Source organism: Parambassis ranga, chromosome 24 (genome assembly GCF_900634625.1).
Source record: "Parambassis ranga chromosome 24, fParRan2.1, whole genome shotgun sequence".
NCBI lineage: Eukaryota > Metazoa > Chordata > Actinopteri > Ambassidae > Parambassis > Parambassis ranga.
In genome coordinates, this window is record NC_041043.1 from 831701 (window position 1) to 854801 (window position 23101).

Sequence of the window (23101 nt, forward strand, 5' to 3'; positions counted from 1 at the left end):
GTGTGTGAACCAGGGCCACCACTGATTGTGAAGGAAGCACATCTCTCACCTCTCCCATACCGTGTTGCACAATACTTGAGTCCAGTTGCCTCGATTTAAACTCTTGGAAATTACTTAGGACTCATCACTTAAACGCACTGAGCTTTTGTTGCCATCATCCATAATTTATAACAAAAACACATTAAAAAAAAAAAAAAGCAGTTGACAGCTGACAGTGCACATCACACAGATCATAATGTTTTCACTCCCTGTGGTCTGAACCCATTTCTTCTGTTCGACTGGGTTAAAATTGAACTTGCACAACAGACAGTAAAAATAGGGAAAATTACATGCAATTTACCTGTCACGGTGACACACTTTCTTGTAAATCTGTGTGGTAGTAACTGGTAAATCATTTCTGCAGTGTTAGAAAAGCTTTACTGTGACATAAGGCTCTTCAAACTGTCACAGAAATTTTGTGTTGTCCTCTCGTTGTACAGCAGAGGGCAGCCTCAGCTCAGACAGTAAACCCTGACCTCCAGCCAGCACCTCAGTGCTGAATGGCTACCTCTAAAAAAACTCTACACACCTCTCATTTACCTGCTGGGATCACTGTGCAGCAATGCAGCAATCAGTTGCATAACATGTGATCAATGAAGCTTGCTGTGGTCTGTTTCAGATCAGGACTGATGTGTGATCACATCAGATAATCTGGGTAAATAGGTCTGATAAGTAGGGAAAGAGCAGTGATACTGTTAGGTGTCTGAGACAGCCAATTACAACATACAAAAACAACATATTTTAATATGCGAGCCAGAATTCAGTGTTTTGACATTTGTTGTCAGAGAGAATCTGCCCCGATGAAGCAGCTCTCAATTCATAAAATATTAAACTTCGGCAGGCAGATGATAAAGAGGAGGCCTCCATCACCTGTGAGCCAACTAAAATGACTACAGGAAGGAATTTACAGACCTGTGTGCGTCACCTATGATGTGTCATCACCAAACCTGAATAGGTGAGCTCATAAATCAAACATGAGGACATGAGATTGTAAATTTAATATAATCATTGTTATATTAATAATATTAATATGTTATGTTATGGCTGTGTTAAAATATTTTATTCATTTTTTATTTTTTTAATGTGGAATTGCAGTATTGGAATTTCAAAAATGAATACTTTTTTATTTAATATAAATTTTGTAGTTATTTATTTTGGTCTAAAAAAACATCTTAATTTGACACACTTTACAAAAAAAGCTATTGCTCATAAAGAAAATGATTGATTGGCAGGCATCTATACCAGTCAGTGTCTTTATTGTTTGTTTTTTTATTTTTTATTTATTTTCACAAGCCAGACATGTGCACATCCAACCTGGCCCTCCATGATACATACATACATACATATAGACACACAACCCCCCATCAAACCCCCATCCAAGCACACCCTCTACAGGCAGGTTACCATGGAAACAGGCTCAGTATCCACCTCCTCCACTCTGACTCTTCACTTCCTGATTGTCTTTGGATCCTTGCATCTGTCCATCCTCCTCCTCCTTCCCACCCCCATAGCCCTCACACACACACACACACATTTTTACAATATTTTACAGGCCTCACACAGATGTAACCGACATAAACACAGGTGTTGTGTAGCCTTAATTTGACCAAAATGTTTATAAAATATTAAGAGGCAGGGTCACTTTTCTTCACACGTTTGTTCAACCCAATCATGTTTATCCTTGTATCACCATCATATTCATATTATCCATCTCACTATCATAAAAAATTCCTACACATTCTAAGGTATTTCCAGACAGCATTCTGTGTGTTTTTTTGTATGATAAAACTCTCCAAATAAATGCATTATGTCTTCTTCCATGTCAGTAACACACTTCTGCTTGGTGTAAATCTTTCAGAAAAAAAGGTAACTGCACGTATTTTACAGCACAAATACATACATTTGGAAGAAGCCTCGGAGCATTTCAAGCGCCACTTTTGATCGCTAACAAACTGGGTCAATTATGAGTAAAAACATAAAATCCTCCGTGTGTATCTGTAAATGGCTGAGAGAGGATTGGATCGTTGACAACAGTCCAAAACGATGCGTGATGACACATTTTTTGCCACTTTAATTGATGTGGTTTTATATATCATGCACATTCAGCAGGACAGCAGGAAGAAGACACATATCCACTATACAGTACACTGTTAATAAGACCTCTTACAGGCAGTGGGAGGTTCACTGTAACTGGATCTCTTGCATCAATAATCCAGTGATAATTGGTCAGCCCGACCCCCCACTGTTTTGCTCTTTTTAACCTCCATGAAGTGACACTAAATGTGCTCTCTGAACACAGCGGTCTGCTGCACTTCAGCTGCAAACATGGGGTTACCACTGCAGCCCTCCATCCTTTTTTGTCAGCCTCTGGTTTATATTAAACACATTTGTTTTTACTGCCAGGCATGAGGCTGCGTCAGTCATTAAAAAATGTCACAATACATTTTAACCTTGTCAAATATCACATATTCACTGAAGAGACTGCCTAGACTAAAAAGGACCATTAAACATTGTTTTGCTTTCATCTTTCATTTCTGTCATGTGAAAACTGGTGGAGATACAGATGAGCATTTTAGAATCACGTTAGCTCTTATTTTCAGTTTTTATTAGGATTAAGTGTGAACGTTGTTCCTGCTATATTTCACTTGGAGGGTTGTTAATTTCACTAAATAAAATAAAGTGTGCTTTTCTGAATTCCAGCTGTAGATCTCTGACCGACAATCATTTAAATATACTATTCTATTATTATATTTATAATACAGGTTTAGATTATGGTAAAATCAGTTTCAGTGATATTTTGACCAGCTTCCATGGCCTACAATAACTGTTCTGATACTTCTAATGTTTATTAAATCCTGAATGGACCTAAAAAGGTATTTAGGTCCAATGTAAGTATCATAATTTCAATGTCCATTTCAATTGCATGAATACAAATCCAAATATATTGATTTTAAAGGCATGACCCACCTAATTTCTTCTTCATTTTAATGACATTAATAATAAGACATTTCACTTGAATTGGACAGTGTGAAGGGAAAGAAGAATGATGGGAAACAGGTACAGGTCATCATTCAGGTTTCACAGGACCTCATCTGACCAACAACAGACACACATCTTAAATCTTCTTCTTTTTTCCACTAAAGCCAACATGGACATATGAACTATGAACCTTTTACACAGAAAACAGATTTACACAGATGTCTTACAGGGGATTCAAGAAACTTGTGAGCTTTCAGATTGGTCACAACTAGAAATAAAAGCAAGCAATCATACTGCCCTGTATGTACACACTTCACACACACTCACGCACACAACCGTCAGTTATTCGATGGTTGATCTGGGTTCTCGGCCTGAAACATGCAGGAAAAGGGAGCGGTAGTCGGTTTGGTTGGGTCTTTACAGTGTTTTACAAAGTTTCTGAGGTCATTCAGTTTCCTGTCAGAGAATCGTTTCTAAAGAGTCTGTGACCCTGTTAGGATCCAGCAGAGGTGGTGGCGTGTGTTTGCGTCCCAGCTGTAGGCCTCACTGAGAGGCTTTTAAGAGGATCACTGGCCATAAGAGGAAGTAGAAGAATAAAATAAATAATAATTATAATAATAAAAAAACCTCCTGTCAGTAAAGCTTTACTGCGCCGCTGTTGGTGTGCCCATGTGACATGCCGACAAAGAAACATTAGACGAGGAGGAAGTCATGGATTTTGGGGTCTGACACCTGCAAAGGAAAAGTGTGGATTAAAATAAAAAAATAATTGTTAATGTACAGTCTCTGTTTTTACAAACAATTTAGACAGATTAATAAGATTATCCATCAGAATTGAGATTACAAGCATCTGAGAGAATGACAGATAAACCGCGAGATTAGGGCGACCTGGAGAGGGTGTGGCTAATCCCGAATAATCCTATTTAGAGATGCATTGACTCTAAGTCATTTATGGCTCAGTAGTCAGACAATGGCTGGACTGTACAGTCAGGTTTCCTTAGTATTTCCTAAGTGTTCTTTGAGCAAAATCATATCATATCATCTGTCATATATGCCTGTTCTGCTAATGTTAGCTTGACCAATGGAATCTAGCTAAACTAAGCTCTCAGTATTAACAGGGTTTTGAAACTTTTGAAGGAGTCCAATCTCACCAGGAGCGAGACTTGCGGACACCTTTGTCCTTAGTGGGGGAGTTGTCCACAGAGGGACTTTGGTTGGTCTCTGCCTCTGTCGAGCGATCCAGCGACACAGTGTTTGGAGGAGTCATGTCCAGCTCCAGAAACATGATGTTTTCAGCCTAAAACACACAAAGGTCAACTATAATATTAAATTTCACACTTTGTTGTTGCATTTCCCTACAACATGACTATACACTTACCCTGTATCTGGAATGAGCTCCCATTGCTATGGCAACCCTGGCATACTGGCTGATGGGTCGTTTGTATCCAACCGCAGATGCCGGTCTTTTTTTTATCTGCGAGGGTTTACTGAAGAGTGTGGAACAATGAGATACAAAGAAATCAATTACAAATCAATGCACCAATCCAATTAGGTTTGAATGCTATGAAGCTGCAGAAATTGCCCAAATGGGAATATTTAAGCACTGACCTTTCAGCAGGAACAAGAGACTGGAACTTCCACTGATCCTCCTCGGGGTCAAAATTCAGCCGGCTCATGATCTTATTCTTCTCCTCTGGAGGGATGAAGTTCTCTATGATCAGATACCTGCAATGCAGTGATTTATTTAGAGGTCAAGTCACAGAAAAATCTGTGTTAATAAAGGAGGTATTGTTTACAGATTTCATAGTAAGGTTTTGTATTTGGCTCTGCATTTAATAAGGTTTACTTGTCCTCACTCACTTGAACTTGAGCTCTCTGGTGAGCTCGTTCTGTGTTTGCTCCAGCTCCTGCCGGCTCCTCACGTGCTCATCGTTCACGTCCTGGATCTCCGCTTTGATGCACTGGAGCTTGGCGTACAGCTAGATGGAAAGAGAGGAGCAGAGAGGGTGAGGAGAGGCAGTAAGTTCCCGCTGATGAACTGGTTTCCAGCTCAGTTGCCCATAGCAACAGCACTGGAGGCACTGGTGTCTGAGAAGCCAGCCAGCCAATGGGAGCTCACCAACTTGGCTCCTTCCTCTGTGCTCCTGCTCTTTCACAGTGTTAACTTTACCCAAGGATTTAATAAGGTTGACTTCAGCCCTCATGACACTGCAGCTCATCAGATGATGTTCCTACAGCTAAAGCTACATCACACAAAGATACATACTTGCTAAATTCTGCAGAAGCAGAATTAAAAGCGTCATCAGACCAAGAAGTGTTTTTTTTCCAGTCTTCTGTTGTTCAATGTTGGTGAGTTCAAGGTTGTTGTATATTCAGAGCTGCTTTTTCTACACAGACCAGTGCTTGTCTGAGTTCCTATCAGCTCTAACCAGTCTGACCATTCTCCTCTGACCACTGACATTTAGAAAGAACTACTGCTCACTGGGTTTCCTGTAAACAATAGAGCTAGGTGTGTGTGTGTGAAACTCCCAAAACATTCATTCAAAGATAACCTTTCTTTCTCTAATTCTGATGCTGCTTTGAACTTCACAGGTCGTCCTCACCATGTCTACATGTCTGAGCTGCTGCCATCTGATTGGCTGATTCGATTTAATGAGCAGCTAATGGAGTGGCTGATGAGTGTAATTAAGAAGAGCCTGTGCTTCTGTCTAATTCTAAAATTGACATTAAAACATTAACATTTTACATGCAATAATGCTGTAATAATCTAACTAAGATCAACATACTCCACATATACACTGCTCAAAACAATAAAGGGAACACTTAAAGAACACGATGTACCTCCAAGTCAGTCACTCTTCTGTGAAATCTGCTACTTTCGGCGCTGTAGGAGATGGCTGCCTTACCAGTGGCACCCGAGTGTTTTCTTACAGTACTTTAACGTTTTTATCTACTTATTTATGTATCCTGTGGATATATTTTAATTCTAACATGGCACCACCATGCGACAGTCGTCTTGTTTATTCAAGAGAAGAACTTTTTGCACTGAGGACTAAGGGCTGTTCCATACTCCACGAGAACAGAGAACTTGCTCGTCGCTCCACGGGTGGTAAGAGTAAAAAAAAACCCACCCCCCACCTATCACCCTTCCCCCCATCTCAGCATCCTTCATCTCACCCCCATCATCTCAACATCCATCCATCACAGCAGACCAGGTGAGGAGAGAACTGAGGAGGCTCCACCTAAAGAAAACGGCGGGCCCAACAGGGTGCCCTCTGGGCTGCTGAGGACCTGTGCTGCTGAACTGGGGGAACCACTCCAGCATGTCTTCAACCTCAGTCTACAGCTGGGCCTACCCTGTGGAAAACATCCTGTGTTGTTCCAGTTCCAAAGAGAAACTGCCCTTGTGAGCTGAACGACTACAGACCGGTGGCACTCACATCACAGTTGATGAAGACAAAGAAGCGGCTCATCCTCAACCTCCTCAAGCCCCAAGTGCATCAGGCTCAGGACCCCCTACAGTTTGGGCAGGGCAGGTGTGGGTGAGGAGGACGCCATTCTCTACCTCCTACACCGTGTTCAACCACATCTGGACAAAGGGAGGGGCACAGTGAGGATCCTATTCTTGAACTACTGGACAAACTGAGGGAGATGTTAGTGGACCACTACTTGGTGTCCTGGATTGCTGACTACCTCACGGAGAGACCGCAGTATGTCAGGCTTAAGGACACCACATCAGACACTGTAATAGGCAGCACCGGAGCTCCCCAGGGGACGGTGCTGGCCCCCGTCCTCTTCACCCTTTGCACCTCAGACTTCTGTTACAACTCAGAACTGTGTCACATCCAGAAGTTTACAGATGATACAGCCATCGTGGGGTGTATCAGGGATGATGGAGAGGACGAGTACAGGAATGTAGTCAGTGACTTTCTCACCTGGAGTCAGGTGAACCATCTCCAGCTTAACACCTCAAAGACTAAAGAGCTGGTCATCGACTTCAGGAAGTCCAGCCCACAGCCACGCCCAGTGACCATCAGGGACGAAGAGGCGGAGATTGTAGGCAACTACAAGTACCTCGGGTTGTGGCTGGACAACAAGCTGGACTGGACATGCTGTACAGATCACCTGTACAAGAAGGGCCAGAGCCGTCTGTACTTCCTGCGAAGACTGGGAGCCTTCAACATCTGCAGGAAACTCCTGTGGATATTCTACCAGTCTGTGGTGGCCAGTACACTTTTTTGTGCTGTTGTCTGTTGGGGGGTAACATTAACAAAAGGTGTGCTAACAGGATGGACAAACTTATCAGGCGGGCCGGCTCTGTAGTTGGAATGAAGCTGGACTCCCTGGTGACAGTGGCAGAGAGGAGAACACTAAAAAAACTTCTGGCCATTGTGGATGATGCCAGTCATCCTCTGCACACTGTCATCCGTGCTCAGAGGAGCCTGAACAGTCACAGGCTGCTCCTCCCCAAGAGCAGGACCAACAGACTCAGAGACTCCTTTGTCCCCCGATCCATCAAACTTTACAACTCTGCTTTTGGCAGGAGGGGGAGACAGAGGGAGGAGTACAGCCTGCCTGATACAACACACGTGCAATAATTTATTACTATAAAGTGCAATAACGCAATATCCCTGTGTATCAATAACCTTGCTGGTGTGCAATGTTGTATATAATTCATCTTTTATTTTTACTGTACTATTTTTATTGTGCCATATTCCATTACCATCTATGCTGGTGTGCAATGTTTGTAAATAATTCCTTCCCACGTTGCTCAGGTAGTGCAGCTCATCCAGGAGAGCATCAATGAGAGCTGTGGCAAGAAGGTTTGCTGTGTCTGTCAGCACAGTGTCAAGAGCATGGAGGCGATACCAGGAGACGTGGAGGAGGCCGTAGGAGGGCAACAACCCAGCAGCAGGACTGCTACCTCCTCCTTTGTGCAAGGAGGAACAGGAGGAGCACTGCCAGAGCCCTGCAACATGACCTCCAGCAGGCCCCTAATATGCATGTTTCTGCTCAAACTGTAAGAAACAGACTCCATGACGGTGGTATGAGGGCCTGACAGTACAAGGGGGGCTTGTTCTTACAGCCAAACACCGTGCAGGGCGATTGGCAATTGCCAGAGAACACCAATATTGGCAGATTCAGCATTGGCGCCCTGTGCTCTTCACGGATGAGAGCAGGTTCACACTGAGCACATGTGACAGATGTGACAGTCTGGAGACGCCGTGGAGAACGCTCTGCTGCCTGCAACATCCTCCAGCATGACCGGTTTGGTGGTGGGTCAGTAACAGTGTGGGGAGACATTTCTTTGGTAGCCGCAAAGCCCTTCATGTGCTAGCCAGAGGTACCCTGACTGCCGTTAGGTACCGGGATGAGATCCTCAGACCCATTGTGAGACCATATGCTGTTACAGTGGGCCCTGGGTAATGTAGGCATTGATGCTATCCACCAGCGCCACGTCGCACCACAGACCAGGGGTCCAGGAGTTGACTGATGCTTTAATCCAGATCTGGGAGGAGATCCCTCAGGACAACATCTGCTGCCTCATGAGGAGCATGCCCAGGTGTTGTAGGGAGGTCGTACAGGCACGTGGAGGTCGCACACACTACTGAGCCTCATTCTGACTTGTCTTGAGGAACTTCCACTCAAGTTGGAACAGCCTCTAATGTGATTTTCCACTTTTATTTTGAGTATGGTTCCAAATCCAGACCTCCATGGGTTAATAATTTAGATTCACATTGATCATTTTTATGTTATTTTGTCCTCAACATATTTTACTAAGTAATGAATAAAGATTTTCAACTGGAATATTTCATTCAGTGAGATGCAGGAGGTGTTATTTTAGTGTTCCCTTGTTTGAGCAGTGTATTTTACGATTATGGTTTACTCTGACTGTGACCTTAATCAGTCTAAGGTAATCAGAAGAGGGTGTTTACATAGCGGCGCCTCATTCAGAGTATGCTTTTCTCAGGTTAATATGGGTGCGCATGTAATGCTGTCAGTGTCCTTCAGAAGCATCTTAACATTGCCTCTCTGTTTTCTCTCTGCAGGCAGAAAATGCATGCATTGCCTGCTGTCACCTTTATTTTGCATCAATTGCTCATAAAACATGAAGAATTTGGAAGAAAAGCAAAAAAAAAGTGCAGTGTGAAAAAAATGTTTTCTTCAGAGATCATGCAGTAGGAGCAGGCTCACTTTGGGAATCAGTTAGGGGACTGTTAGTCACATTGTGTGGAGCTGTGGAGGGGTATTATTTTAAGCTCTGCACGGTGGCAGGTTTAGTGAGGGAGAACCTGAGTCTGACGGTTAGTGTGGAAAAGAGTGAAGACGGGACAACAGGACAAACCTTGAGGTACTGTGAGATTTAAGTGTGTATCCAATCAGGCGGAGAAGGGGGGAGGAGGTGGGTGTCCAGGTCAGGGGTCAGATAAGGTAAAGAGGAATGTTCTCACATTAGGTGTGTATCTTCATGTTACAGACGTTTCACATGTGTAGCTGCAGTAGGAATACCTTCTTGAGTTTCTTGGTCTTGGCCTCGACTTCCTGTTGCAGAGAAGTGAACGTCTCCCTCAGCTCCAGCGTCTCTTCGTCCTGAGCCAACAGCTGCTGCTGCATCTCCCTCTCACCACGTGACTGAGAGCATAAACCGAACCACATGAATGTACAGATGATGACAGAACAGAATGTAGCGTGCTGTAAATGTGGATTCTGTGTCGTTACCTGCTCTGCAATCTCCTGCCTTTTTATCTCCAGCATCTTCTGCTGCTCATTGGTGTGATCTATGATGTTCTTTCCACCAACCAGCAGCTTGCTCTCCATGGCCTGAGAACAACAAACATGTGGATTCATATAAGAACGGTAACACTTTTACAGCTTTTTTTTTTAAAGAAGTGATTTTATGATTAAAGCTGTCGATTAACCCTTCATTCACAGATGTCATGGTGTTTATCATCTTGTTCTGTGTCATAAAACTTATAAAACTTAAAATGTATCAGTTTTTGACGTTTTTTCATAACAAAGAAACACTGATCAAAGAATTATATATCATCCAAATTCTAACTGACATCACACCTCAGTGAGAACAATGTAACTATTGATCTCTGACAGACGGGGGGTCAGACAGAGTTCATGTGGACATTAAACAGTTGAGGCTTTGTGAGCTGCAGTCAGTGCAGACTTTGTGCTGATAAGGCAGACAGTCGCTGGAGGCTGGCAGCCTAACGTCAGCCATGATGACACCATACTACAACAAGCAGAGCTGTGCTGAAAAAAACCTTATAGAGCTTCAGATGTAATTCACAACCAGGACTACAGACGCATGACTCAGCAGTCTTTATTAAATTACTCTGTGTGAGCAATAGATTTAAATTAATTCAGTATATGTGTTATTGCACATATCTTTATAACTGAATGAGGCTAGACCTTCTTAGCATATAGCAACAAAAGGCTGATCTATAGTCAGCAAGAGTGCTAGAGTGTAATTTAGCAAGTGTTAATTAATTAATAATTAATATTTGCTTATTTTTATGTATTCTCGGGATGAACAAGGTTAAAATGAAATAATGCACAACAAATTTTTAAGTTAGCATGCTAACATTCTAAGACCTGTTTGGACCATTGTAATTATAATATTGTTAATATTATGTACAATAATAATATTATTGTGGTCCAAACATTGTACATAATTGTTGTCAATTGTTAGCATTGTAGCATTTATCTCAAAGAGAAGCATTCATTGAGTGTATCAACTGTACACACAGCTGCTATATGCTATGAAATGGTTAAATTAGAATTTGAATGTCCTCTGTGAGTGTTTGCTTCTTTCTGTGTTTCACTTTTTATACTTTTACCCTTCAAAGGTGCAGATATTATAATGTGTGCGTTAATAATATCTGAAACATTTGATCATTCCATAGCCTCTGGTTATAGCATCCCTGGTAACCAAGGAGATTAGGGAACCTAGGGAACCATACACACACACTCAAACTCACACACAGACACACACACACACAGACACACACAATTATGTAGATCCTTTCCCTGAGAGTGTATGTGTAAAAGAGTGGCACAGAGAAGAACACGTAGAAAGGAAAGGGGCCCAAAGACGGGCAAACAGAAGCTATTTTAGTATTGGCCACATTCCAGGACTTTTACAAAAAGACTGTGTGTGTGTGTGAAGCCTATACACTCTGGCATTTGCACATACCACACTGCCCCCTTGATTATATGAGCAAACACAAACACACTTAAACTCATGCACAGTACAGTGCAGTCCTTCAGAGAGGATGCGTCTGCAGCGGGTCTCCACAAAAAGCCTCTTTGTTTCGAGCTGTCTTTGTGTTCGGTGTGTGTGTGACTGCCTGGTTTGCTACTCTTTGTATTGTGTCATATTCTTTCAGCTTCATTAAAGAGCTGATTCATGTCAGGGAGTTTCCCTCTCATGCATCTCGTGTCTCTGCTCCTCTTATATGCAGACTTTTATGATGAGGCCTATGAATGGTCAGTGACTCAACTTGACATTTTACATTTAAATCAGAGCTTCGGTTTTCCTCCACCCGTCTGTTCATCATGATATATCCAGTGAATACACAGCTCTTATTGGGTAAGACTTCAATGTCAAACAAGTTCTTTTACTAAAACTCTTATTTTGATGGAGCTCATTTCTTCTTCTTGTGATCACATGATTCTGTGGAGCCAATTGCAATGCCAACACGTCTTCACACACAAACCAAAATATGTAGATTTACTCTAAACCTTCTCTTCAAAATAACATATAGTCACGTTTTGCTGGACTGCCTGCCTGACCCTCTGACCAATGTACACAGGTATAAAGGCTGCCAAACTTATAATTCATCCATCTGCAATAAGTTTTTCCACCATTTTTCCATCCAATGAGCTGCATACAAATGCCCAGAGAAGGGCATGAAATATATAAACAGCTATCTTTTTAGTCACTGCGAAAAAGAAAAAGGGACATATTTCCAGAAATGCATAACTAAATGTTCCATTAGAAGAGTGTAGAAATTCAATTGGAAGTGGACACAGTTTGACATTTGTGTTCACTTTAAAATTCACTTATCCTGGAATTCACCACAAACATGGGATCATGTGTTCTTAAGGCAAATTTCCAGGAAGAAGGTGAAAAAAACAATAGAATAACAGCCAGTCAATTTAGGTTACAACAAAACACACATCATGTTTTGAACTGCTATGTAAAGCTTTTTTTCCACATATAAGAGGCAGAAAGTGATGATGAAAAGGAGACAGGAAGGGAGGAGGAAGGGGGGAAGATGACTCACCCAATGTACTTCAATCACATGAAACAGCTCCCTTGTAACTGGAGTCATTATTCTCTTTTGCGACAAGCCAAGGCTCCAATCAGATACACAGAGTCGTCTTCCCGTCACTTTGGAGGCCATCATACTGACTTATGTTCTGTTCCTCACTCGTCCACCATTACTACAGTCCTGACTGAAATCCACACTAAGGTGTATATACCGGTATCTGTGTTAACACAAATACCATACAAACAGTCAGGGTGTGACATCGATGACATCACTGATTCTCAAGCTGTTTGGTATACAGGGGGCGCTCAGACATATTGAAATCTTTGTTTGTGGTGTTCAAATGTTCAGACTGCTTTCAACGCAGATGCAATGCATCCTGGTACATGTAGGCATTGTTGTGATGGCTTTTTGCAGGAAAACCTTGCCTGCTGCACACAAAGATACATTTATTCCTTCACCTGACAACTATTGCTATGAACATTGACTGGGGAACAACTTATTAAGTGACATATTTTTAAACACGGTATCTTGAATTTTTGATTTTCAGAAAGCATTTTGCAACTAAAGGTAATGTTGTTGTTGCTGTAAGGGTTCTGAATTCTCACTGTGTGAACAGAAGCAAATGACAAGCATCCTCTGTTCCTCATCTCACCTACAAGCTAATAGCTAAAGAACATTCCCTGCTACTAGCACATCACAACCTAACCTCAGCCAGTTGAATTATGGGTGATGTAGGGCACTGGTTTTGCACAAGCAAGAAAAAGATTTGGAATTAAGAAGAAAACAACAGCAACTGTGCATGCGTGCAGAGATCTGGCTCTGTGATACATATTTTTGTGTTTACTCTCTGAACCGCAGTGTCCGCAAGAGGATGCTAAAAGGTGAAAACACTGAAGCAATTATAAATACATTGCATTGCTGCTATGTGTGTGTGTGTGTGTGTGTGTGTGCCAGTTTGCATGCTCAAGCTCTTTTGGCTGTGACTGATCCATCTCCTGATGGGAAAGTGAAGAGAATGGGGAAGTGTTGCATATTGAGCCGGCTCATCTACCGCAGCCAGCCAATCAAAATGAGGCAAGGCCCCGCTGGGAGCAACCGGGCTATAAATACAATGTGACGACAACAGGTTTCGTGTGTGTGCAGCAGAGGGACAGAAAGCATGCTGGGAAGAGACAGCAGAAGAAGAAAACTGTGAGGATGAAAAAGAAAAGGTTAGGAAGAAAATCCAAGGCCAGGATATCTCTGGAGGATCTGTTTCACATTAGCTGACGCAAAAACCACCTCATCAGCCACAGCCTGAAGTCTCAAATCTCATTATGGTGTACTCACTGTCAGTCATCTCCTAACAAATGATCCAGTTAAGGATGTGAAATCACACAATTTCTGCAGGAATTAATCTCTATTTTGTATATCTAAATATATATTTTCCCTTGAACTATTGACAATATTCTGTGCAATAGGTTGTTGATAAGTTTGTGGCCTCTAGCAGAAGAACCTAGGAAATATTGTGTATTGGATCTAAAATCTAGTTCTACTGATATAAAGCTGGAACCAGCAGCTGTTAGCTTAGTTTAGCTTAGCTCATTGAAAAGACAGGCCACAGAACAAGGCTTGCTGGACAATCACATAAGCCTAAGTAGGCCTTAAGGCTGTTCCATACTCCACAAGAACAGAGAACAGAGAACTCGCTCCACGGGTGGTAAGAGTAAAAACAAAAACGCGAGACGTGTGTGTGCAGAACTCCTCATACGGCCCTCCTACGCAGTGCACGTCACACACAAAAGGTTGACAATGCAATTGTATTGTAAATTGTGAGCACAGTCGTGGTTACCTGGCCTAACGAGCTGATAATGTTCAGGGAAGATTGAAGCAAGGCGTCTGGACTTCTTTCCTCCCTGTCTTTAGACAAGGTGGTATGAAAGAGGAGTCAAGGAAGCCATCTATGTTAAGCTGGAAAAACCTTCCCTTAACAGAGGTGGTGGCCTCAGACATCATCTTTCTACCACATACAATGCAGTGATTCCATCCATTCCCAGGAAGTTTGCACATACTCACAGCAAGAACAAAGGGCTGTCAACCAGTCCACCTCCGGCAGTTTCATAGTCGTTAGCCAGTCGTTAGACACACCTGGCCCAGTCAGCCAGAACATCACAGGTAAGTATGGAAACATTTAGTGCTATTGTTTGTAAGTTTTTAAGTTTTTACCCAGACCCACCCACATAGGTCTGTAACCACATATAAACCATGTTTTCCCACCAAACAGTTAGAACTGATGAAGCTGCTTGGATGAGCAGCGAAACGTCTTCTAGAAAACTCCACAAGTCCAGACGCCTTGCTTCAATCTTCTCTACGTATGATGACCTGGATGACTGAGAATCTTCATCAACATGTTCAGGAAAAGAGGGTGTACAGCATGACAATAGATAGAAGATCAGTGTAGCTGACTGTAGCAGACCTCTGGTCTGTGTGATTTTAATTCTGTGAACGTGTGGATGACTGTCTGCAATAATACATCCCGTCTCCCAGTGTTTAATGTGCACGAGCCACTGTAACACCGTGATCAATACTGGGATTAAATTTTATCTCCACCTTTTGGACAGACTCTGCTCTGTGTGCCGTGTTTCTCCTTCCAGGAGCTGTTTGCCAGCTGCTCATCTAAACTGTCCATCGTCGTTGTACTTCCTCCTTCTGTCTGTGTGTTCTGCACCTGAAGAAGCTCTCGCACTTCTCCACATTCATCACGCCCACAATAAATTCCGACCAATCACAACATTGTTGATGCACAGCCTTGAGAGAAAAAGTTCTGCCCAGGCCATGTGTACGAGATCGCCATTTTGTGGGCGTAACGTCTGCAGGGGGAAGGGAGTTCTCTGTTCTCGCGGCGTATGGATCCAGCTTTAGCATGACAGCGCCCCTCGGCTGTGAAAATCATTATTATACTATTTTTTTTCCAGGCTGTAAACATCTCCTGTAACATTGGATATTTTAACATGACACCCTCAAGTGGCCACTGGGTGAACTGCAGGCTAACAAACTGCTCGATTGATACATCACAGATTAGACTAAATCTGTCTGCTAATTGAAAGACAAATACACATACTGACCACAGGAGGGCACATATCTACATAAACACAACCTGTTAAAACATCACAGCATGTTTGTTTATGTCTTCATTTAGTTCTTTGAACAGCGGCTATAAAAATGGTTACATTATTCATGTTTTGATAAGAGTTTTGTATATTTAATAGGGTATAAGATTACATCACCAATATTTTACATCTATCATCCATCCAAAAAAATATTTTCACTTCCTGCTCCGTGCAAGATAAAGCCACATAAAGCCAACATGCAAGTGTCAGTGCACACACACACACACACACACACACACAGACCCACAAAGAGTTAATTCATCAATATTTCAGTGATGAAACCCTCCATGTTGAAAGATGGAGAGCAGAGATGAGCAGTTTCTGTTTATCAGCCTACTCTCTACTGCGCATAGGCAAGCAGGCACACACACACACATTCACGCACACACATACAGGCACAGCTTCATGGATAGAATGACTGTGTTTCCTGTTTATATAGCTGCTTTCCTGTCAAATTAGAGGAGGAAAAAAGCTCGGACAGAAAGGCCTAAATGCCTGTGTGTGTGTTGAAAACACATTGTGCTCACTCTTGAAACCTGATACGTATGTGCACGTATGCACGTGTATACAGTAGTTGTGTGTCACGCTGATGATATTTCCCATGAGGCACTGGGTATTGTTGTTGCCCGTGCGCTCTGATTAGCTGAGCTTCAGCTGGCAGGAAGCAGGAAAAACCTTAATGCACTTTAACATCCTCCGATAACAAAGGACAGAGCGGATGATGCACTGAGGGTAGAAATGAGCTCATGCTATATGTTCACATTATTAGTGATGATACAGAAACTGCAACCACATGCTATTTATTTGTTACTATCCTGCTTCAGGCCAAGTTTCCCTCCTCTCCTGACAATGCAACAACTATTTTAGGTTCCATACAAAAGCAATCAAGAGATCAAAAGCACAGGCAGAGAAAGAGCGCAGTGTTTCCCCCACACAGAATTATACTGGCCAGCCTGCCACGGAGACTTTTATGCTTAGTTTCAGCTGTTAGATTCACACTCTGGTGACAAGCTAATTAAATGTTTAGTAATCACAAACTAACATTACTAAGTTTACTCCAGACAAAGCTTTATAGAGAAATTAGTGCCTTCAATAGGAATAATGAGACAAATTAAAGGTCCTCACTGAATAAGTGCCACGTTATTCACTACAGCTCCCCTATTGGATGTTTCAGCCATACCATGTGATCTTCATCAGTTCAGCAGCTATCATAGAACTAAAGATTTTCCTAAAAGGTCTGAAAAAAAAGCTCATGTGATCAAAAACTCTAACAAGTAAAAGAAAAATATGGCAGAACACAAATGTGAGCATAAGGTAGGCAGAAACACGGTCAGGGCTTGGATGTGAGAGATGAAAGAAGAAGAGAGACGTTTCAGTGTGACCCAGAAAAGCAGATCTAAGTATAGTCTAAGTGGAGGGTTGCACACAGATGACGAGAAGCTGCTGCTCCACATGAAGATCTCCACTTAGGACCGGGTGTTTCATAATGGCATGAATAAAGGCTGAAGTTAAGAAGAGTGAAGAGACCAGTGAAACTTCCTAAAACCACGGTCTCAGGTCTGAACAAAAGCTTCTGTAACTTCAATGTAATGACCTGCAGAGCCAACAACATGTCAGACGTTGTTACCTTTGTAAAGCTGTAGCCCCTGTAGTCGAGGAGGCAACAGCTCAGGAACAGTTGCGCCAATCCACAGATGGAGCGCTGCACCTTCAGGGGCCAGTTAGCTAACAGCACCCTGCAGAAGCACCAGCTGACCCAACACGGCCTCACAAGACTGCTTTCTGACCTACTTCTCTTGTGTATGAGGAACTAACAGCTGATGTTGTCTATAATTGGTTATTTCTAAGCTTATTGCTGCTCTCTCTCTCTTTGACTCTCTGCCTGGCAACCTCTCTCTCTTTCAGTGGTCAGCAAAGCAGAGAGGAGGAAAAAAAGGACCTTCAGGCCATAATCTGTTATTGGTGGGTTAATATCAGTCTTAACCAATCAGATGAAAGCAGAAGCTGTAGCTAGGAACCACCATTAAGTTGACTAGATAATACAATTACTATAATATCAGTTGACATCTATCCATGATGTATATGAAGGATAATTGTCAGTGGCCTCCCTAACATTTTTTTTAGAAGTCAGCATCATCTTGGACCTCCAGAAAAGAGACCACTAATCTCTTTGTTTATCTTAGTGGAAGAGGTTGCTGATGTCATCACTACTTTGTTTGCCAATTGTGCTTAGTTTTTTCACTGTTAATTGGGTCTTTTTGTCTTGTTTCTTGAAGAACAACTTGCAAGAAAGTTCAGACGCTACTTTTGAGCAGCTGATTTTAGATAACAGACAACAGACTGATGCACCAGAAGCAGGAAATAATTCTTAACCATCTTCCTGCTCAGGTGGAGAGCTGCTGATTCTTTTCATTCGTCAGCCGCTTAGTCAGCATCAAACATACAGATTTATACAGTTTAGCGCTTAGAAATACTGACACCACAGCTCTTTTGAGAGCAGCAAGACACAAAAAAATGTAAGGAGAGACAGATGTGGTGACACCTCGGACCACTCACTAAAGTGCCAAATCTTACAAATGGCTCCTCTTCTTGTGAGTAGGTAGTCACAAGTTCAATGGAGTTTTTAATTTTTGTTAATTTCAGTGACCTTTTTGTGTTGATCATGAAAGCTGAGGGGAAATTAAACTTTATGTAAAGTGAATGAGAGAGCTGAGTTTTGGCATCAGACAGCTTTACATCATTATAAAGTATACAACCTGACATTTTAACCCTTAGAAGCTGACAATTTGCCAGCACATGCCATGATTTTATATTACACTGACAGATGAGCTCACGGTGACTAACAATGTGTGAGCAGTGCTACTTCAGAAACATAAACAATGTCATAGAAGATCCCAGCAGCCAGAGTAGCATCAGCAGGCAGACAGCTGTTGTATCACTGTGTATATACTTCTGTATTATAATCCTGTTATCATCACGGTATTGCTTTTTGTTGTTTAGTGCAACTCTGCATGGTGCAAATCAAATATGGTAGAAGAGGCAAACAGATCAATACGTGCACTGACATCAGCCTCGACAGACCGGAATTACATCACAGTGCGTGTTGTGTTGGGGCACATGAGGGCAACCTTTGAAAAAATGTAAAACATATCTTCTTCACAGCTTCAATCACACTGCTGCTCTAAGAGTTGTTAAAGCCTCCCTATATAGCATATGACGTGCAAACACCAAAAAGATTCAACTTCACAAACTGATCATCGGCTCATCTTCCTGTCACTCCACAGTGAGGGAGACTCTCCTCTGTTCTCTTCACCTCTGAGCTTCAGGATGGGGATTAAGCCGATCCAGCTGGTCCTGTGTTGAACCATCCAGGCTGAAGCTACAGTGCCACACTGCAGAGATGCAGTCATTCTGCATGAGTGACTTATTGAGTGGATATGAATCAGAGCAAGTAATTAATGCAGCTCTGAGTCTTTGATAGCTGGCTGTGTGAATATATCAAAGAGATGACAGACATTTCAGACTACAGTGCTCACAGTTCCTGTCTGCACAACTGACCAGACCTACATATTTTTTTTGTCCCCAACCTAACAATCATACCATTTATCATATTTGTTGCAGACTAAATTTCAACCATGCAAAGCATGAGTAATGGCATTAATGGCTGGATGGGCAAGGTAGTATGCAGACCAACAGAAGGTGTTTTTCAACCACAGGCACTCAGGTTTACAGGAATGTATAGGTCCAATAGGTCTGTTTAGCTACCTTAGACTCACAAGTTGACCTAATAAATCAAAAATTCTTGAGTGAGTCACATTGCGATAGCCCAACAGAACCTGCTCCACCTTTTCATTCAGTTTGTTCTTCCTGTGGTGCTTGCTAGGTATCCGGAAGGAACCACAATGCTGAGTTCTTGTTGCACGACCTCAAACCAGCCCTAAATTTCTGCAGTTGACCTTATTGGCTTTATTTGTTTGTCCTACACTAATTGATGAAGGAACAGAGAACATGTGACCATCAGCTCTGAAAGCTCCAACACTCTATCAGAACTTACCTTGTATTTGGCAGTCAGCTGCTCTGTGGCTTCCTGCTCCTTCCTCAGATCTCCCATCATCTTCTCCTTCTCTCCCAGCAGCCTCTGCTTCTCCTCAGCCAGCAGGAACTGATCTTCTCGGATGGCCTCCTTCTCCCTCTCCAACCGTTGCTCTTCCATTATCACGTACTCCTCTGCGTCCTTCTCCACCTCCTCCTCTTCTTCGCCCTCCATCCCTTCGTCCCAGCACTCGCCATCCAGCTGCTCCTTCTTCTGTTTGCTCCTCCACTTCCTGTGGTCGAGCTGGGCACGGAGGCGAGCGATCTCTTTCTGGAACTCACGCAGGAGAGCATCTTTGGGGTCCTCGTTGACTCTGGGCTGGTTCTGGATGTTCTTTGCTCGGTTGGCGTACCGTAGGGTGGTAAGTGTTTCATCATAGTGCTGTGATGAAGGGCCAAGCGTGGCCACCATGACAGTCTTAGCATTCCCACCCAAAGAGTCCTGCAACAGCCGGGTTAGCTTAGAGTCCCGGTATGGCACATGGCCACTGCGCCCATCTGCTAAAGCTGAGATCACATTCCCCAGCGCTGACAGGGAAAGGTTGATCTTGGCAGCTTCTTTCAAGCGCTCTCCTTGGACGCCAGTCTTGGTTTGGCGCTCACTGCCAGCCAGGTCCACCAGGTTAAGGCGCCCCACTCGAATATGGTTCCTCCCATCTGGCCCAGGCTGGCTACATTCCACTGTGATCAGGAACAAGGCATGGGACCTGGACGAATGCTCGTTCATGTCTGTCATCCCAACCGCCCTGGCCTGATTGCCTACGTTCATGACCTCCTCGATCTCTTTGATGCTCTTGCAGACACATGACGTGAGATCTCGAACATACACCCCTGTGTCCGGGCTCTCTCTGAGCTCCAGGGCTCTTGCGTTAGCGTGGTTGGGATCGAGAAGATCCCGGACCTCCTCTCGATAGATTTCGAGGTAGGACGCCCGCACCAGGTACTGCTTGTCAGACTGGGAACGGGAGATGTGCGTGAAGATGTGGTCAAAAGCGTTGGGAATCACGCCTCGTTTCTCTGGATCCCGCCATGCTCCCTGCATGGTGTATGTCTTTCCAGTTCCGGTCTGTCCGTATGCAAATATGGTGCCATTGAACCCTGCAAGCACTGAATCTATCAGCGGCCGCACACTCTCGTCGTACAGTTCTCTCTGTTTGGAGTTTGGATCGTAGACTGCATCGAATGTAAAGGTTTTCTGGGGCTCACTTTGTGGTGCACGAGGGTTTCTGAGGATCACCTGTCCAAGCCGGAGATCCATCTGCACGATCCCCCCTGCAGGCCCATTGGACTCCTCTTTCCGGTTCAAAGGGCGGCATCTGACTACTACCTTCACCGATTCGCTGCTTTTATTCTTTGACATGGTTGCCTTCTAATGATTTATATGATCCAAAACTACACAGGTCTATGTCAGCCTGGATTTGTGAATTTTTCAATGACTACTAACAAATTCAGTATGGCTTCTTGGTCTAATCACAAAGGAAAACAGCTACAGTGTCTAATAACACACACTCAGACCTTTACCAGCACAACAGTGAGCTGTCACTGCGTCTAATAGCTGATTTCTTCTTCTTATTGTCTGTAATATTAGCCTACAAGCAGACAGATGGTTCAGCACCCCCTCACGCTTTGGATCGACGCTCCGTTACAGTCCCGCTCCATTCAGTCGGTGAAGAAAAAAAATCCAACAAAGCCGGTAATGACACAAATCAAATCAGACAGCGCACTCATGTCCTCCTGGTTGGGCAGGTTCCGCCGCACACCGCTGTCCGCATCCTCCCGTCCCTCCGCTCGAGCTGGATTTGCGTCTCTCGCTCTGTGCGGACAGACACAGCTTCTCCCCCCCGCCTGTACGCAAAACACACACACACACTGGCAGATACACACACAGTCATTCAAACGCCACACCCCACATCACTGCGGTGTGCAACAAAGCATCCTGGGAGATTGAGTTCAGCCTCAGCAAAGAGTTAATTCTTGTCCAACTGCCACCATCTGGTCAAACTGTTACAGTTACACATTCTTATTGTGAGAATAATAGCAAATAAACAACAAAAACAGATCTGTATCACAGTCAAATTAATTATAATATAATATAATATAATATAATATAATATAATATAATATAATATAATATAACAAGGCTTATTTAACCATCGCTCCTTCTCAACTGTGACACAACAGCGCCCCCTGTGTTGCGTTAAGGGTTTGGAAGTTGATTCTCCTAAAAGTTTCCACATTAACCTTGTTCTGTTTTAACCCTTTCTGTTTGATTGGTAAGGTCAAAGGTCAAAGATGAAGAATTGACCTCACTGAGAAGGAGCAAAACTGGAAAATTAACCCACATGTTTACAAAAGTTTCACATTAGCTCAGGTGTTCCTGGTGTCACATTTAATGAGTCATTTACAAGGAACTATGATACGAATAAAAGGCATGTGAGGTCATGTGACTTGAAAATGCTAAAAGGTAATTTTGACATCACCAGGACTGAATGTACAAATATTATTTTTATTTACGTAATACACATTTTGCTAATAAAATTGTGAAAATGATCAAGAAATGCACAGATAATAACTCACTGCCTACACATAGTGAACCCAGTTACCATGGAGATTGTTAAGCTTAAGGACGTCAACACAAGGAAAGGGAAACTTTTTCCAGCTAAACATACTGCAGTCTATCAACGCACACTTACCCCCCCCCCTTCTCTGCTCGTGCTTCCTGTTGCCTCTCAGCTGCCAAATAAAGACAAACGTTCTTAATAAAACACGTGTCAAACAGGAACATGTAAAGACAGACTTCAGACCTCCCTCTTTATCACTGCCAGAACAGAGTAGAAATGTGAGTTGTGTTAGTGTGAGACAAACACCCTGGGCGGTCTCTGCAGCAAAATCCAGGAATGCTGCCTGATCTGGAAAGAGTTCCACATTAAAGCATAACTTATTGAATTGGATGCTCAGCAGTATCATGGTTCTATAGGGTGTGTTGTCCAGACAGAGAAATCTAATCAACTAATTGGAAGAACATTCATTGTCCCTAGAAGAAAAGTTATTTCCCAAGTACACATGACATTATACAAATCTTGATGCATTTCTATTGTTCATTTATTAATTGAGCATTTTTTTTAACAGCATGGACACAGGCGATTTATACTTCTTAAATACTTAAATCACCTCTTGCGATGTATTTGTGAAAAATCATGAGACATATTATATACTTTTGTATTGTTTTTAATAATTTTCAAAGTAGTTCAAAATAAACATTTTCTTAAAATAAATACATTTCATAAAAGAATTTGTTTTTAAGTATTAAAAATAGTTTGGTTATATCAAAGTGACCCTTAGCTTGAAGAGTAGCTACAAGCTAAGGACTTACCTGAATTGCTAGCTTATGGCATCGTTAGCGTAGCAGGTCTAGCTAACATGCACATAACATGAACATAAATCATGGGAAATGCAGTTTTTGACTAGTTATTATATTTAACAACGTCACAAATATCTAGAAACGTTTAAAAACTATTTAGTAGAACAACAACTTTGTTTAGCAAGCTAGCTTCT

At 42.7% G+C, this 23101-nt stretch overlaps 1 protein-coding gene across 1 annotated transcript; it reads right to left on the bottom strand.

Annotated features, from left to right (window-relative positions):
* Positions 1–1473: 1473 nt before the first annotated feature.
* On the bottom strand, positions 1474–21379 carry kif3ca (kinesin family member 3Ca). Its single transcript, XM_028397515.1, has 8 exons — positions 19509–21379; positions 9739–9840; positions 9529–9651; positions 4879–4997; positions 4627–4743; positions 4397–4505; positions 4170–4315; positions 1474–3750 (listed from the first exon to the last, which is right to left on the bottom strand). The coding sequence occupies exons 1-8, from the start codon at positions 20904–20906 to the stop codon at positions 3663–3665; spliced, it is 2202 nt and encodes a 733-aa protein (XP_028253316.1). The 5' UTR covers positions 20907–21379; the 3' UTR covers positions 1474–3662.
* Positions 21380–23101: the final 1722 nt, after the last annotated feature.

Excerpts from the sequence above, each read along its gene's own strand:
- kif3ca (XM_028397515.1), bottom strand. The coding sequence starts at position 20,906 with ATGTCAAAGAATAAAAGCAGCGAATCGGTGAAGGTAGTAGTCAGATGC. Across the intron at positions 4,744-4,878 it reads ACCAGAGAGCTCAAGTTCAA|GTATCTGATCATAGAGAACT; the intron begins GTGAGTGAGGAC and ends ACTGCATTGCAG. Across the intron at positions 3,751-4,169 it reads GTCCGCAAGTCTCGCTCCTG|GTGTCAGACCCCAAAATCCA; the intron begins GTGAGATTGGAC and ends TTTCCTTTGCAG.